At 36.8% G+C, this 18,672-nt stretch overlaps 1 protein-coding gene across 1 annotated transcript in view; it reads left to right on the top strand.

The window, feature by feature from the left end:
- Positions 1-8,998, top strand: part of LOC123529333 (ras-like GTP-binding protein RHO) — a 63,503-nt gene extending 54,505 nt beyond the window's left edge. The window contains exon 4 of the mRNA XM_045309634.2: positions 3,734-8,998. Coding sequence (XP_045165569.1) covers positions 3,734-4,156 — 423 coding nt within the window. The 3' untranslated portion in view covers positions 4,157-8,998. The remainder of the gene's footprint in view (positions 1-3,733) is intronic.
- Positions 8,999-18,672: the final 9,674 nt, after the last annotated feature.

Genomic DNA, 18,672 nt, shown 5'->3' with positions numbered 1-18,672 from the left:
AGAGGCCAGTTTCCCTTTTAATGCTGAACGCCAAGCAAGGGAGTTACTGGTACCATTTTTCACGTCTTTGGTATGATGCGGCCGGGGATCGAACCCACGACCTCCCGCACTCGAAGCGGACGCTCTACCACTAGGCTATCGATTTATGATTTGATTTTTACCAAACTTGCACACAACTTGTATAACCATTAGATCTTGGTTCCTGTCTTGAACTGGCCAGATTCCATTATGGGTTCCAGAGTGATGGCCCCTTGAAAGGGCCAGAATTAGTTATTTTGAACTTGTCTGCACAATAGCAGCTTCATTTATGATTTGAATTCAACCAAACTTGCACACAACTTGTATCCCCACAAGATAGTGGTTCCTTTCTTGAACCAGCCAGATCCCATCATGGGTTCTGTAGTTATGGCCCCTGATAATGGGTGGGGCTTGTTTTCCTTATATGGCTATATAGAAAACTTTGAAAATCTTCTTCTCTAAAGCTACTGGTCCGTTTTCAAAATAATTTTACACAAATGATCCTTGGATGACCCGCTACCAAATTCCTTGAGATAATTTTGATTCCTCGAAAAACATGGCGGCCCGCAGGAGACGCTCATTATCCCTACATGGCCATATAGAAAACTTTAAAAGTAAATCTTCTTGTATGAAACTACTGGCCTGATTTGAGAATAATTTTATTTAAAGTTACTTTAAGAAAATTTCAGCTATATTTTTTCATAATTCTTTTGATTGATCTTTATTATGATCTTTGACCTTGAAGACATCCTCAAGTGCAATGATAACAGGTGAGCAATATAGGGCCATCATGGCTCTCTTGTTATTAAATGGCAGATGTTTATAAAAGTAATCATTTTAGAAGTTAACAGATTCTTTCTATTTGCTTCGCAGTTGTTGGCCTCAAAGTTACCATTTCTGAAAAAGCAGTGGCTCAAAGAAAAAAAATACCCAGTGTGATCCCTGTCACTGTTATAGGAAAACCTTGTCAACTTTCTAGAGGCTACATTTTGTACCTAACCTTTAAGAAACTTTGTCAAAATGTTTGTCTCTTTGAAATCTAGAACTGGGTTACCTGACGTCAAAAGGTCACTAGTTAGACTAAAGTAAACCTTGTTAACACTCTTGAGGCCACATTATATATTTGGTCTGTTTAAAACTTTCTCAGAATGTTTTTCTCTCTGAACTGTAGGTCAGATTTAAAACTGGATTACCCAAGATAAAAAAAAAGCCAGGTCAAATTTAGAACTGGGTTACCAGAGGTCAAAAACCAGGATACTAGGTTAAATTATGAAAAAAACTTGCTAACACTTTAGAGGCCACATTTTCTGTTTGATCTTCTTGAAACTTTGTCAGAATGTTTGTCTATATGAATTATAGGTCAAATATAAAACTAAAGTACCGGAGATAAAAACTGGGTCACAGGGATTTTTTCAGATTTTGGGGATGGTACTGGTTCCGGTAAAATGGGGGAAAATAAGTCGTAAATTAAAGATTTGAAGAAAAAAGATCTAATGCAGTTTTACTAATTACAGTGGGTGGGGCAGCAGGTGTGATAATCTAGGGTTTTTGGGATGACATTTTGCAGATCTGGTGCTGATAATGAAAATATTTGGTGTTAGCCTTACTCATTAAAGTTATCAGGCAGTCCCGAAATGTCCTATTATTTGGACTAATTTGGTGTGTAAGACTAGAAATAAAAAATAGGCGATAAACTCCTATTCAGTTCAATAAGTACGTCAATTTTAACATGTATTATTTCAGTATGAATACCATAAATCTGCATTCGCATCGTCCATATCCTAATATTTCTAGTCATGAACTATTCATCTAGTTTACCGGATGTTTACGAACGTAGACGACTATGTTTTATCATCAGCATTGTCAGTGTAGTGCACCAGGTGTCATCTGCTGCGAGAAATATTCCGCGGTGTTTGAATGTGTTTCTCTTAGAAGATAATGTTTATATTATGGTTTTCAGATGCAATTTTAAGATATAACATAATGTTCCATTTATTTTTTTTTTCAACAATTTGGGGAATTGTTGCCTTCATTTGAGGGAAAATGCATAGTTTTCAGCTGGGGATAGACTCCTTTACCGGAGTCAGTTTATGAAGGAAAAAATCCCTGGATCACTAGGTCAAATCATAGAAAAACCTTGTAAATACTCTAGCAGCCACACTCTTGAAACTTGTCAGAATTTTTGCCTCTATGAATTATAGGTCAAATTTAAAATTGAAATATCCGAGTTAAAAAAAATGTGTACTGTGCCTGTTATCATGAAAATCAAATGATTTGGATTTCCCCTTTTGACCTACTGATTTCAAAATCAATAGGGGTCACTTGCTGGTCATGATCAACCTTCTTATCAACTTTCATGATCATAGGCCCAAGATTACTCAATTTATTGTCCAGAAAATGGTTCAACTACAGTTTCTGGATGATAACTTAAGAACACTTGGACCTAGGATCACGAACCTTCATAGGGAGGTTGATCATGACCAGCAGGTGACCCCTATTGATTTTGAGGTCAGTAGGTCGAAGGTAAAGGTCACATTAACACAGAACAGTAGATTTTTTTTGCCAAATAACTAGAGAATGCTTTGGTCTAAAATCACATTTGATAAGGAGGTCACTTACGACTAGTAAATGACCCATAATTATGCCCCTCTTCGAAGAAGTAGGGGTATATTGTTTTGCAGATGTCTGTCCGTCAGTCGGTATGTAGACCAATCCGGAAACAGATGATAACTCAAGAACGCTTGGTCCTAGGATCATGAAAGTTGATGGGGAGGTTAGTCATAAACAGCAGATGACCCCTATTGATTTTGAGACCAGAGGTCAAGGTCACAGTGACCCAGAACAGTTAAACCATTTCCAAACAATAACTTGAGAATGCTTGGGTCTAGGATTGTGAAAGCTGATAGGGAGGTTAATCATGACCAGCAGATGACCCCTATTGATTTTGAGGTCAATAGGTCAAAGTCACATTGACCCAGAATAATAAAACTTTTGTGTACAGTGACCAAATAATTTCTGTTCCTTGTGCAATTAATGAATGCATCAAGGGGGGCATTTCGTGTCCTAAGAGCTCTTGTTACTGATTTGAGGTTAGTATGTCAAACATCCAGTGCACAGTGACCAAATAATTTCTGTTCCTTGTGCAGTTACTGAATCAAGGGGGGAACTTCGTGTTCTCCAAGCTCTTGTTACTACACAGAAATATTTCCCATGATTGGACTATGTGTCACGCACATGACCCATGGTTGTCTGTCAAAGGTCGAGGTCACCATTGAAGGTCAAGTAAAAATTTGTTTCCACTCCATAACTTTTATGTGCATTGATGGATTATCTTAATACTGTACACAAATGTTCCCCATGATGAGACAATATGTCATGTGCATAATCTATGCTTGTAGGTCAAGGTCACAATTGAAATTTAAGTAAAAATAGTTTTTGTTTCTTAGCTCCTTGAAACATTTTTAGTCCTAACCCTGTTGCCAACAACCACAAGGGATGAACACAAAGTTTTATACAGGTATGGGACTTCTGTATTGCCACTGCAACACTTAGTCACTTGTTATAAATTTGGTTATGGCTGTCATGTTTCATGTTAGTAGGTCAAAGGCCAAGGTCACAGTTTAAGTATGCTTAGGCCAAAAGCCTGCACTATTTACATGGTGGTTGTTTCTATTTTGGATGTTTATAATATTTGAAATTCTTGTGATATTTGCAGGTTGAGCTGGCCTTGTGGGACACTGCTGGTCAGGAAGATTATGATAGACTGCGACCCCTGTCCTATCCAGACACTGATGTCATTCTCATGTGCTTCTCCATCGACAGTCCAGACAGCTTGGAGAACATACCTGAGAAGTGGACACCAGAAGTTAAACATTTCTGCCCAAATGTTCCCATTATTCTCGTAGGAAACAAGAAAGATACACGTAATGATGAAAACACGAAAAGAGAGCTCATGAAAATGAAGCAAGAGCCAGTGCGACCAGAAGAGGGAAGAGCAATGTCGGAAAAAATCAATGCTTTTAGTTATTTGGAATGTTCTGCTAAAACTAAAGAAGGTGTAAGGGAGGTATTTGAAACAGCCACAAGGGCAGCTTTGCAAGTAAAGAAAAAGAAGGGTGGAAAATGTATGCTTTTATAATGTTAGGAATATAATTAACTCGTAACAGTTTGAATGGCTGGCTGGTGATTTTCATGGATATTATCGAGTGTATTCTGTACATATGACAGATTGTTCAGTACATTTGTGTCAGTAAATATGCTTAACTGTATTTGAACATAGCTGTTACTAGTACTTAGTAATTTTAGGAGTTGACCATATGAAAATAATTTTGTGGGGGCGGGATGGGGGTTTCAGCTGGCAGTTCGAGGTCAGGCTGGAAAAGTTAGAAACTTGGTCCAGATCAGTTATCATAAGAGAAAAATGAAAAGAATAAAGACTTTGGTGTTATTCATCTGTCTTAATGCAACCATATTTCTTAGAAACATTCAGTCAGGATATAGTGGATTTTTAGTGTGAGTCTGTATTCACTCAGAAGATGCTACATTAGATTTTAGCTTGAGTGTTCGGTTCAGGGTGAGCCATTGTGGTGTACTGTGACTCGGGGGTATCTGGCATAATCTTTACTCTTTAAACAATTTCTTTTCTTGAACCACACAATAGATCTTCGTTAAACTTGGTCAGAAGCATCTTTGTATGGATCTCTCAGTTATGTTTATATGATTCTGCTTGGCCCCTTTTAGGGGCTGCTAAAGCTAAAAATTGAAAAAAAACTTTTTAATTTTTTCTTATGAACCACTTGATTTATCATCACCTAACTTGGTCTGTATAATCATTTTAAGGTCCTTCTCTTAAGTTTTAACTGACCCAGAAAATTTCCAAGATTCTCTGTCAGAACCTGTAACATAAGCCTGCAGTACAGATAAGTGACCTGCAGTAGTATCTGAAGCTTATTTCATATTCAGGATGGATAATTCCTTGTTTAAATGTGGTAGATGTTTTAGCTTATCCTGAACCGAAGGCTGTTAGTAAAGGTGGATGCTCTGGCGTCAATTGTCCATGTCCTCATCTATCGTCCACAATTTATATAAACATCTCGCCTCTAAAATTCTTGTTCAGAATTACATAAAACTTGGTCTGAAGCATCCTAACAAGTTCTTTGAGGAAAAATTTGTCACTGGGAAAAACTTGGTCATTACAGAAAATCAAAAACTTTGATAACACTTTTTTCAACTTGATTGTCAGAATGTTTGTATGAAATCTAAGGCAATTCTGGAAGTTGTGAACATGAGGTCACAAACTATGCCACTATGTCAAATCATTGAAAACACTTGGTTAATGATTTACAAAGAAAACATTGTCAGAATGTTTGTCTCTTTGAAGTTTTGGTCAAGCTTGAAGTGGATTGTTGAAGGTGGAAACCAAGGTTACTACGTCAGATGATAGAAAAAGCTAACTAACTCTCCATGGGGCACATTTTCTACCTGATTTTCAAGAGACTGGTTAGAATAAATCGTTGAAAAACTTTGTTAATGAACTATGTGGTTTCTTTTATTATTATAGATTATCTGTGGGAAGAACTAGTGAGCGATACAGGGCCTTTAGTTTTTCTTAATCATTTCAGTCCACCTGACCTGAACTTTCTTCAAGGTGAGCTGTGAGTAGAGGTGAATGGTCAGGCTTCCATTGTCTGTTGTCAATCATCCTGAAATTCCTGCTTTGAAACTGCTGCTCAGAATTTCATCAGACATGGTCTGTAGCATCCTGGCATGGATGTCTCTCAAGTTTTACAAATGGTTCTTTTAGGCACCTTTTAGGGGCCACAAGAGCTTAAAGTAGAAAAAAAAACTTAATAAAATTCTTGTGAACTACCTTATGGATCTTCACCAAACTTGGTCTGGAACATCTTTTAATGGTCCTCAATGTTCCTTCTCTTTCAGGGTCCACCAGAGCTAAAAATAGAAAAACCTTAAATAACTTTGTGTTGTGAACAAGTTGATGGATCATCACCAGACTTAGCTCTCTCATGTATGTTCAAATGGTTATGCTTGGCCTCTTTTATAGATTGCCAGAAATGGGTAAACAACTGCTCCTCATCATGTGTGATGGATCTGGTCTGTAGCATCAATGTATGGTCTTCTGTCATTTTTTTTCAAATGGTTCTGCTTGGTCCTGTTAAGGGGTTGGCAGAGCTAAAAATAGAAAAAGAAACCTATAAATGATTACTTTTTGTGGACCTCTTGGATCTTCACTAGACTTTTTCAGTAGCATCAAATTATTCAAATAGTTCTGTGCTTGACAGCTTTTAGGATCTGCTAAAGTAAAAAAGGGAAAAAACTTCAAATAACTTTAAATTAACTGTTAATGTATGTTCACCAAACGTGGTCAGAAGAAGGTCTAAAAGTCATGGTCCTCAGGTGAGTGACTTGCGCCCATTTGGCCCTCTGGTTTTTTCTTTTTGTTTCCTTAACTAGTTTAAGCAAAGAGCTATAAAAATAAATAGATCGGCAACTTGAAAGGCATATAAAGCAAATCTCACCAACACCACTTGGGAACAGAATGAGATCTCATTGTACAGGTATATGAAACAGCAGAAGGATAAAAAATTGTGTCATGAAAAACTTTTTATCAGATCGTTTGTTTATACTGATAATGGTCTTTTTTAATGTTATTAGTATTTTCTACCCGGGAAGGAAGGAATTTATGATTGGAAGTCTGAGAAATCAACAGTTGTCGTTCGAAAATTGGATCTGATTCGGTTTATGACGTGCAGGCTGTATAGCCAGTGTAATACTTTAATAAGCGTCTGTTGATTTTATCATGGTTGATCAAGTTGGCAAATGCTTCAATAAGATAAGCTTACCTCCTGTTGCCATTCTATGTATTTTATACTTCTTTGGTTTAAGTAATTATTTTGATGTTGAGGTATCAGTTAGAGTAGATCATAATATAATATAACACTACTTTTATAAATTATCTGAAAAAAGAATAACATGCAAATTTACTTTATTATTTTAATCCAAGCTCATTTTCATTAGCCCACCATCATCAGATGGTGGACTATTCAAATCACTCTGCGTCCGTGGTCCGTCGTCCGTCCGTCCTTCCGTCCGTTAACAATTTCTCGTTATCGCATCTCCTCAGAAACTACCTGGGGGATTTTGACCAAACTTTGTCAGAATGATGTATTGGTACCCTAGTTGTGTCCCCCTGAAAATCAGACTGGTTCAACAATTTTTTAGTAAGTTATGGCCCTTTGTTTATTTCTATAATTTACATAGATTTATATAGGGAAAAACTTTGAAAATCTTCTTGTCCAAAACCACAGAGCCTAGGGCTTTGATATTTGGTATGAAGCATCATCTAGTGGTCCTCTACCAAGATGATTCAAAATATTTCCTTGGGGTCTAATATGGCCCCGCCCCGGGGGTCACATGGTTTATATAGACTTATATAGGGAAAAACTTTGAAAAACCTCTTGTTCAAAACCACAGGGCCTAGGGCTTTGATATTTTGTATATGACATCATCTAGTGGTCTTCTACTAAGATTGTTCAAATTATCCCCCTAGGGTCAAATATGGCCCCGCCCCGGGGGTCACATGGTTTACATAGACTTAAATAGGGAAAAACGTTGAAAATCTTCTTGTCCAAATCACAAAGCCTAGGGCTTTGGCATTTGTAATGTAGCATCATCTAGTGGTTCTCTACCAAGTTTGTTCAAATTATCCCCCTAGGGTCAAATATGGCCCCGCCCTGGGGGGGTCACATGGTTCATATAGACTTATATAGGGAAAAGATTTTAAAATCTTGTTGTCAATAACCTACAACATTCAAATTTGGACCACATGTATGGTTTTGATGGGCAAGATGAACCTTGACATGAGTTGACCTTGATTTTGACCTAGTGACCTACTTTCACATTTCTGTAGCTACAGCCTTCAAATTTGGACCACTTGCATAGTTTTGTGCACTGAAAAAAACTTCGACCTTGACTTTGACCTAGTGACCTACTTTCACATTTTTGAAGGTACAGGCTTCAAATTTGGACCACATGCATAGTTTTGTGTTCTGAATTGGAATTTGACCTTGATTTTGACCTACTGACCTACTTTCACATTTCTCAAGCTACAGCCTTCAAATTTGGACCACATGCATAGTTTTGTGTACCGAAACAAACTTTGACCTTTACATTGAACTAGTGACCTACTTTCACATTTTTGAAGGTACAGGCTTCAAATTTGGAACACAGGCATAGTTCTGTGTTCCGAAATAAAATTTGACCTTGATTTTGACCTAGTGACCTACTTCCACATTTTTGAAGGAACAGGCTTTAAATTTGGACCACATGCATAAATTTGTGTTCTGAAGCGTAATTGGACCTTGATTTTGACCTAGTGACCTACTTTCACATTTCGTCCTTGAAATTGATCTAGTGACTTACTTTCACATTTCTCAAGCTGCAGCTTTCGAATTTGGACCACATGCAAAGTGTTGTGTACGGAAATGAAATTTGACCTTGAGCTAGTCAGTAAGTCTTGAAATTTGGAACACTCAAAAATGGCACATTGGTGGGCGCCAAGATCACTCTGTGATCTCTTGTTACTTTGTTGTGAAGCTGTTTATTTTATGACACTATAATATCATTTACAGTATACATGACTCTTGCCAGACTACCTTGATATAGGCTTCTTGATGGCCATAAAACAACATGATTTTTGGACCTACTGCTATGAAACAAAGCAGTTATGTAGTGATGATAATTAGAATTGTGGACAAGTCAGAAAGACAATGGGTATAAACAAGGAAAGCAACAGGATGAGTCCTTGTAGCTTGTCAGCTGTACTTGGCTATTAGAAATTTTAAAGTCCTGACTGACAAGATATGTCACTCTGTAATTCTTGGATAATTGAAACTTTGATAGTTTAATATTTCAAACATTTTTTTTTGAAAATAGTACTTGTAATAAATATTTGAAGCTAAAAGTCTTAAAATTTATTGCTAAGGTACATACTTAAAAGGAACTTGCGAAATTGCAGCCAAATTAATGAAGTATGTACAATGTATTTATAGAATTTCAAATTTTCTTTCTACCTGTAGGGTCAAGTGAAATGGCCATTTTCCAGCTTGTGTGCCTCTTCACTCATACCCCAGCCTTTTAACTAGACCAAAAACATCAAACGCTTTCCCCAAATTTGATCAAATGGTTCGCTTATGGATTGCCAAAGATGAAACTAGAAATATTCTGAGGAAGTTTTTCACCAAGCTTGGTCAGAAGTATGATGCACCATTTTATGGTTCCATGTGACTGTTCTTAGGGGCTCCCTATATGTATTGATGTTAACTTGGATAATCTTGTTTGAAACTATTTGACTAGACTAGCCACTTGACTGATAATAACTATATTTCTATATTTTTCCCTTTTTTGACGAATTCAATTTCATAGAGACAAAAGCCAGACTATTTTAGAGATTTTCACACAGGACTGATGTTGAAATTATGATATTGGACATTGGATATAGACTGGCTCAGTTCACTACATTCAATCATAAAAATGTAAAAATATATATCATAGTCTAGGAGCTAGTCTACTATTTGACAGATACAGACAGAACTTTGCAGGAGTTTATCTTTGGTGAACTTCTACCAAAGATGTTCAGGCAGACATGATGTGTGGTGTTTTTAGCTAACACGAGCACAAAGTGCTCGGGATGAGCTATTGTAATCGCTCACCATTTGGGGCCTGTCCGTCCACACTTTCCTTTAAACAACATCTCCTCTGAAACCATAATGCGAAAGTTGATTAAACTTGGCCTGGGTGGTCCTCTTAATGCGCTTGGTTGCACATAGGGGCCGCCAGGGCTGAAAATAGAAAAATCTTTAAATGACATCTCCTTGTAAACGGCTGGTCCAATTTTGAAATAATTTCATACAAATGGTCCTTATGTAATCATCTACTAAGATTGTTAAACTTATCCTGATTGGAAACTTTAAAACTCTTCTTGTACCAAACAGGTGGCTCGATTTTGAAATAATTTCACACAGACTCTCTACCAAGATTGTTCAAATAACTTTTTTTCATCAGAAAGTGCGTAGTCGCTTTTCCCAATATGTTTATACTGGAAACCTTCCTAGGGGGCCTCCGTGGTCGAGTGATTAAGGTCACTGACTTCAAATCACCTGCCCCTCATCGATGTGGGTTCGAGCCTCACTCTGGACGTTGAATTCTTCATGTGAGGAAGCCATTCTGCTGGCTTACGAAAGGTCGGTGGTTCTGCCCAGGTGCCAGCTTGTGATGAAATAATGCACGAAGGGGCACCTGAGGACTTCCTCCACCATCAAAGCGGGAAAGTTGCCATATGACGTATAATTGTGCCAGTGCGACGTTAAACCCAACAAAATAAAATAAATAAAAAAACCTTCCTGTATGGAACTGCTAACCAGATTTTAAAATAATTTCACAAAAATGGTCCTTTATCAAGATTGTTCAGTTTTTTACAATTCGTCAAAAAAAACATGACCTCCAAGGTGAGTGGTCACTTTTCCCTATATATATATATTTTGGAAACTTTAACAATCTTCTTGTATGAAACTTCTGGTCCGATTTTGAAATAATTTCACCCAAATGGTCCTTGTGTAACCCTGTACCAAGATTATTCAAATATTTTCCGATTCTTCATTGCCACCAAGGTCAGTGGTCACTTTTCCCTATAATTAGCTCACCTGAGGAGTTTTTCTGATCGCTCGATGTCCGGCGTCTGTCGTCTGTCAACATTTGGCTTGTGTATGCGATAGAGGCTGTATTTTTCAATTGATCTTCATGATATTTGGTCAGAGTGATTACCTTGATGAAATCTAGGCCGAGTTCGAAAATGGGTCATCTGGGATCAAAAACTAGGTCACTAGGTCAAATCAAAGAAAAACCTTGTGTATGCGATAGAGGCTGTATTTTTCAATTAATTTTCATGAATTTTGGTCAGAATGATAACTTGATGAAATCTAGGCAGAGTTTGAAAATGGGTCATCTGAGGTCAAAAACTAGGTCACTAGGTCAAATCAAAGAAAAACCTTGTGTATGCGATAGAAGCTGTATTTTTCAATTAATCTTCATGAATTTTGGTCAGAATGATAACCTTGATAAAATCTAGGTCGAGTTCGAAAATGGGTCATCTGAGGTAAAACACTAGGTCACTAGGTCAAATCAAAGAAAAAGCTTGTATATGTGATAGAAGCTGTATTTTTCGATTGATCTTCCCGAAATTAAGTCAAAATAATAACCTTTATGAAATCTAGGCCGAGATTGAAAATGGGTCATTTTGGATCAAAAAGTAGGTCACTAGGTCAAATCAAAGAAAAACCTTGTGTATGCAATAGATGCTGTATTTTTCAATTGATCATCATGAAATTTGGTCAGAATGATTGCATTGATAAAATATTAGTCAAGTTTGAATATGGGTCATCTGTGGTCAAAAATAAGGTCACTAGGTCAAATCAAAGAAAAACTTTGTGTATGCAATAGAAGCTGTATTTTTAATAAATCTTCATGAAATTATGTCTGAATAGCCTTGATGAAATCTAGGTCAAGTTTGAATATGGGTCATCTTGGATCAAAAAGTAGGTCACTAGGTCAAATCAAAGAAAAAACTTGTGTACGCTATAGAGGCTGTATTTTTCAAATGATCTTCATGAAATTTGGTCAAAATGATTGCCTTGATAAAATCTACTTTGAATTTGATTATGGGTCATCTGGGGTCAGAAAGTAGGTCACTAGGTCAAATCAAAGAAACACCTTGTGTATGTAATAGAGGCTGTATTTTTCAACTGATCTTCATGAAATTTTGTCAGAATGATAGCCTTGATGAAATTTGGGTCAAGTTTGAATATGGATAAGCTGGGTTTAAAAACTAGGTCACTAGGTTGAATAATAGAAAACCTTGTGTATGCAATAGGGGCTGCATTTTATACTGGATTTCATAATATTTGTTCAGAATGGTTGCCTTGATGAAATCTAGGTCAAGTTCGAATATGGGTAGTCTGGGGTCAAAAACTAGGTCAGTAGGTCAAATCAAGAGAAAAACCTTCTGTATGTGATAAAGCTGTATTTTTTAATTGATCTTCTTGAAATTTGGTCAGAATGATAGCCTTGATGAACTCTAGGTTAAGTTTGAATATGGGTCATCTGGGGTCAAAAACTAGGTCACTAGGTCAGATCAAAGAAAATACTTTTTTATACTCAAGATTTTTTGCTCCAATTTTAATGATAATTGGTCAGAATATTTTTTCCATGAAATCATTAGGTCAAACATGTTTACACTGTTATGGTGTGTTATGGTGTGTTTCTCAGGTGAGCGACCTAGGGCCATCTTGGCCCTCTTGTTATATTTATAACTTTAAAATCCTTCTTGTGTGAAACTGCTGTCACGACTTTAATAATCTCACACAAATGGTCCTTGTGTGACCCTCTACCAAAAATGTTCGAATTATTTTGATTGGTTAATAAAACATGGCCGCCAGAGGGCGTGGTCACTTTCCCTACATGTATATGGTGGAAACTTCAAAAATCTTCCTGTAGGAAACTGCTAGCCTGATTTTAAAATGATTTCACAAAATGGTCCTTGTGTGACCCACTACCAAGATTGTTAATCCCCCGCCACTAGTGGTGGGGGTTATAGTCCTGTTCAATAAGGTTGTTACTTCCCTTGCGTGAGTTGTCGTTATTGATAAAAACTACTTCCGGTGAAAATGGTGACGATCAATGGAATCGATGAACCGTGTGACTTGACAAAAAATCAGTGCATAAACTGAGGGTTTATTTAAGAGATAGAGGTGCACATGTGTCAGGAAATAGGCCGGAATTAATAAAACGTGCTAAAGGACTTGTAAAATTACGCACGAGGCCACCGTGAAATGCAAACCGAGGGCGATCTACGCTACCATCAATGACAATCAGAACTTTTTATGCCCCTCGCATCTATTGATGCGGGAGGCATATAGTGATTGTCCTGTCCATCCGTTCATTCGTTCGTCTGTCTGTACCATGTTAACCAAATGGGACCGTTTCGTCTAGCATCGATACCCCTTACTAGAATGACTTGATACTAATGCAGATGTAACCTGTGACCATTCCTCATCTTCAGACATCACTTCACCTCAGTTTGACCTTGACCTTGACCTCATTTTGGACTTGCGTTGCTTTATATGGGCCATCTCTTGGTTAACCAAATGGGACCGTTTCGTCTAGCATCAATACCCCTTACAAGAATGAATTGATACTAATACAGATCAAAGAGCTATAAAAATAAATAGATCGGCAACTTGAAAGGCATATAGAGCAAATCTCGCCAACATCCCGTGACTACTGAATGAGATCTCGTTTACTGGAAGTGACGCGTTCTCCACGCGCCATTTCATATGCGAAAGCAGTTATTCATCGGTAAATTAATTATCACTTCGTTCGTACTTTTTGCTTAAGACTATTTCACATTAAACTTATGTTGTTTTAGAAGTTAACATGTATTTCATTTGTAGTTTTAAAGGTACAAATTGTAACTCCATGCTGGCCGATGTTTGTTTTTACTAAGATATCGCCGATTCACGCTCTGACACGAGATCACGCGAGATTACAGCCAGTTGCCAATCTGTGTATTTTATACTTCTTTGTACAGATGTAAACTGTGACCATTCCTCATCTTCAAACATCACCTGACCTCAGTTGGACCTTGACCTTGACCTCGTTTTGGACTTAGGTGCAAAATCTATCGACAAGGATGCCACTGGGGGCATCAAGCGTTTATTGAACACAGCTCCTTGTTTGTACTCCTCTTGGTGAGAAAATACTGGAGCCAAAGACTTTAAAAGGTGTGTGGGACAACTATTTGTCTTGTTTACCATTTCTCAGAACGCAGGACTTGTATAATTACCTGAAAATTTTGACTCTGAAAACATGAATGCTAAAAGGCAGTTGAAAGCGAAAGTATTCTATGAAGATGGTCGTCTACACACTGTCAGATATCACAAAATCACAGATAATTGTTCCCACTACTACTCTAAGTGTACTTATATTAGCGCAGCTAAATTTTAATGCAAACGCCTTAAATTGAGTAGTTTCGACTTATTAGCGCATACTTGTATCAGCGCAATATCAACAGCACTAAAATAACCAATTGGCGGTATCTGAAACACCAATTTCCGATGAAATACGGAATGGCCCGAAACTCACGAACGAAGCCTATTCACGCAAGCTGGCTTATTACTGCCCATCAGGGTGTGAAAACTCTACAATACTAAATGGGTGGCGGCTGACTGGTATTCGTAATGAAATCGACCTGGCATGCAAATAAACATGCATAGGTCTACAGTATGACATAAAATCTACATTCGTTTAGATCAGTGTTAATCTGTAAATTTGTACATATATACAGTGCAGAATAGTGATAATTGTTTGTTTTCAAAATCGCACTTAGTTTTCAAAGCAATAAAATGTTATAATGACACTCGTAATTTGTGCAACCAGGCAAACTGGTGATCTACTCCAGAGGTGTTATACACAATGTTTACAGACAAGGCGAAAATAAAAAAATGCAACTTAGTTTACAAATAGATGACTTTTGCAATAATGTCCAAACAGGTTTAATTATTCTATTCAAACCTTTCTGCAGAATATTAGTATTAGTTAGGAATGCAGTTATTGTCATATTTACACAATAAATATGCATTTCCCTGTGTTCTGTTGCATTTTAAATATGATATTTTCAAGATGACCAATGTTACGCCTTTCATTTCAGTCTAATATTAATGCTAGACATGAATTAGTGCATGCTCAATCACGCTAATAGCGTGAAAATTAGTACTCCGCTAATATTAATACACTTACAGTATGTCAAAGCTAATGTTATGCCATCGCTGCCAAATGATTCAAAGAAGAAAACGTACTTTAGCAGCTTCTTGATCCTAAAATGGAACTTTCCTACATACTGATCAAGAAAAGCTATTCCGCCTCTTAAATAGTTGAAATATTTCGCCAAACAAAATATGACATATTATTTTCCATATATTTTTTACAACTAGCTGACTTTTTTCGTGAATTGGAGAGAATTTTTGAAATAATGTTTAACTTTTTAAAAACAAAACCCAACAACTGTCAGATGGTAATTTCAGTATTATTGAGATGGCATAATGACTGAAGGGAATTTGCTCATGATCAGTATATAAGCTTTCCCGCTCTGACTGTCAAATAATGGCCTGAAAAGGAGTATAAATTCAGCAATTTTTTGTCACTTTGGGAAAAGGTCGGTACCGACTGAATTGATCGCGGCATATATTATAAAAAGTCCAAATGTAGAATTATATTACAGACTATAAATAAACAATATTTGAAAGGTCGTGAGTACAAGTCCCTGCGAGGTGATGGTGCTTTTGGTTATAAGTTTGTCTAATCTATTAACAATTACCACTGTTTTCAATTATGTAAGATTATTACTATTAGATAATCATCAAAGCTAGGTTTCTATTTTTTATTTACATTTAATTATGATGCAGCATAGAAATTACTTCATGAAAGCTTTAAATTACCTTAATTTCACGTCCCTTTAAAGATGTACTTTGCTCACCTTTTACATAAATATTTTATCATTGTATATTAATCTAAATCTAGAAAATCCTCATTAAAAATCTTTACCTTGGCTAAATATATAAACTAACTGTGTCAACTGCAATCACAAGTAAATGTCTGTAGACCATTTGTTTCAAACAAACTTCCAGAGTTTTAGTAGCGTAATATATTCATACTGTGTTTACTTACACATAAAATTAGTATGTAGTATTTAAACCTTAAACACTACCTTTCATACAAACCTGTTTATTTTATATTCTAACATGGCTCGAATTGATTTCCAGTTAAACAAAGAAGAAAATCAAACGCTGTATATCCTGCAATAAACAATGGTTGACGCGCGGACCGGTAAGAGAGCATTGTGACGTCAGTTATGACGTCATGTAGCCGCCTGATGTCCGATACATTGCTCCTCGCGTAAATGAATTCCAACAATATTTATTGAAATATATTATCGTGCATGTCAGAATGAAAACAATCAAGGCCTTCTTGTGATTTATCGTCTAATTTACCACGGTTCATCGTTCAGATGCTTCCGTATTTAATCACTCGGGGCTAACGCCCTCGTGGTTCAATTCCTACGCATCTGAACTCTGAACCGTGGTAAATTAGACGATAAACAATGCTAAGGCCTTGATTATTTGCTAAATAAACTGAAGTTCATTCTAAGCCATGTCACCAGTCTGAATTCTGCGGCTGGACCGAGTTATGACGTCATCAAAATGGTGGCCATTTTTTAAAAATTAAATTGATCATCATCTTCAAATGACTGATAGTTGTTGTTTGTTTTTGGTGCTGAAAGTGAAGTTTGTTGTAGTAGTGTATTCAGAACGGGGATCCCGTGTGATCGGAAAAAAGATTAATGGCGACAGTTTACGGAACAGTCTGGTATATGTCGCCATTAATCTTTTTTCCAATCGCACGGGACCCAAAATATGGCTCTAAGCGAATACACTATATTGCGCACATTCCGAAACTTTCAGAATTATACACTGTGGAAATCTCTACATGTTACCATTATCTCTGACCTGTTTGGCATGCCTTTTTCTAGCGAGATGTGGGATGGTAAAGGACTTGTAATCATAAAACGTATCACCGCTTAAAGACAAAGTGTCCTACTCTCTGTGAACAGAATGTATGGTCATTGCATGGGAAAAGCATGGGGGTTAAAGGTGCCCGATCGGAAAAATTTTGAAGAAGACATTTTATGTTTCATTTGACTTAACTATGATGAACTAGAGAAATTTTCCAACTAGTTTACCAAATTGCTTACCAAAAGATGAAAACTTGAATGAGATAGTGTATTTCGTTGATTTTCCTATATGTCTAAAGTAAATACACTAGGCAATTTCTCCAGTTAAATATGAAAACAAATACTTTCTTTTTGTCTGATTATTATAAATCAGATATACACAAGTGATACAATTATGTGTAAATCTACTTTATAAAAGAATGTCACATCCGATTGGACATCGTTAACTATTACAATCCTGTTATTGTAATCAGTGAGGCATCTAAATTTGAGGCCCTTCAGCTCTTCCATTACTAGTGTCGTATGCAGATACATTTTATGAATTAAAAACAACCAGTTAAATTTTGTTTGTTTGTTTGTTTTGGGTTTAACGCTGTTTTTCAACAGTATTTCAGTCATGTAACGGCGGGCAGTTAACCTAACCAGTCTTCCTGGATTCTGTACCAGTACAAACCTGTTCTCCGCAAGTAACTGCCAACTTCCCCACATGAATCAGAGGTGGAGGACTAATGATTTCAGACACAATGTCGTTTATCAAATAGTCACGGAGAACATACACCCCGCCCGAGGATCGAACTCACGACCCCGCGATCCGTAGACCAACGCTCTTACCTACTGAGCTAAGCGGGCGGGTTCAACCAGTTAAAAGAAAATAAAACTTAAATGCTATACTCATACAGTCATACATTTCATTAGCTCGACTATTTAAAGAACAAGGAGAGCTATTCTACTCGCACTGGCATCGGCGTCGCTGTCTGTGTCACACCTTGGTTTAGGTTTTGCGAGTAAGTTACTATCAAGGCCATATATCAGTAACCACTTGATGTATTGGATTGAAACATCACACGAGCCTTCCCTGTGATCAACCCTATTAAAATAATCAAGTTAGACAACTCTTGCTTGAATATAATTCAGATTATGACCCTTGTTCAACTTAAAAAAATTGACGTTGAGGTTTTGCAGGCAAGTACCGTCAAGGCCATATCTCAGAAACCACTTGATATATTGGAATGAAACATCACACAGGTTTTCCCAGTGATCAAACATATTAAAATAATAAAGAAGGACAACTCATGCTTAAATATAATACAAATTATGACCCTTGTATTATTATAATAGTTAATTCCATTGTGTCAAAGATTCGAATAGTCTTACAGACAGCTCTTGTTTTAAAGACGTACACTAGATATTTCCTGTGTGTGAGATGGGTGAAATTTTTACCAATAATAGAATTTCTTCAAACTTTGGTTATTGAAGGACAATCATCTAAGAAACAAAAGTATGCAATAAAAATTATAGCTAACTGGTATTGAAAAAGAGTTATCTGCCCTTGAAAACGGCATTTTTGGGGAAAATGACGGATGCTCAGGCTGATCAGGATCTACACTGGTCGCAAAGGCTGAATCAATCGTGTCCAGCAAGATAAGGGTTAACATGTATTCAAACTAAAGAATTTGGACAATGCATGACTCTGCTTACACTATGAAAACCAGTCTTGCAACTATGCACTGGAATGAGAATATTGCTAACAAAAAGTAATCTAGCAAATACTGCTACCGAAATAAATTGTTGAAAAGGACAGTAAGCCACTTACTGAATGACCAGGCATAGAGACCTTTTAAAGGTATGTAAATAGCTATCTTAATTGCATGTATTAAACAGTTTTTGCAAAAATACAGACGGGCCTAAAATTCATTTGGTCAGTTTCTAACAGTCCATTGTACAGTTATAAGTACACTTAATCTAAAGCATGGAAAGTGTTTATAATCACCATTGTGTTTTATGAATAGGTCTTC

This window comes from Mercenaria mercenaria, chromosome 13 (genome assembly GCF_021730395.1).
Source record: "Mercenaria mercenaria strain notata chromosome 13, MADL_Memer_1, whole genome shotgun sequence".
In the NCBI taxonomy this organism is placed as follows: Eukaryota; Metazoa; Mollusca; class Bivalvia; order Venerida; family Veneridae; genus Mercenaria; species Mercenaria mercenaria.
Note: the sequence above shows the minus strand (reverse complement) of the source record. Positions and strands in the feature narration are given on the sequence as shown.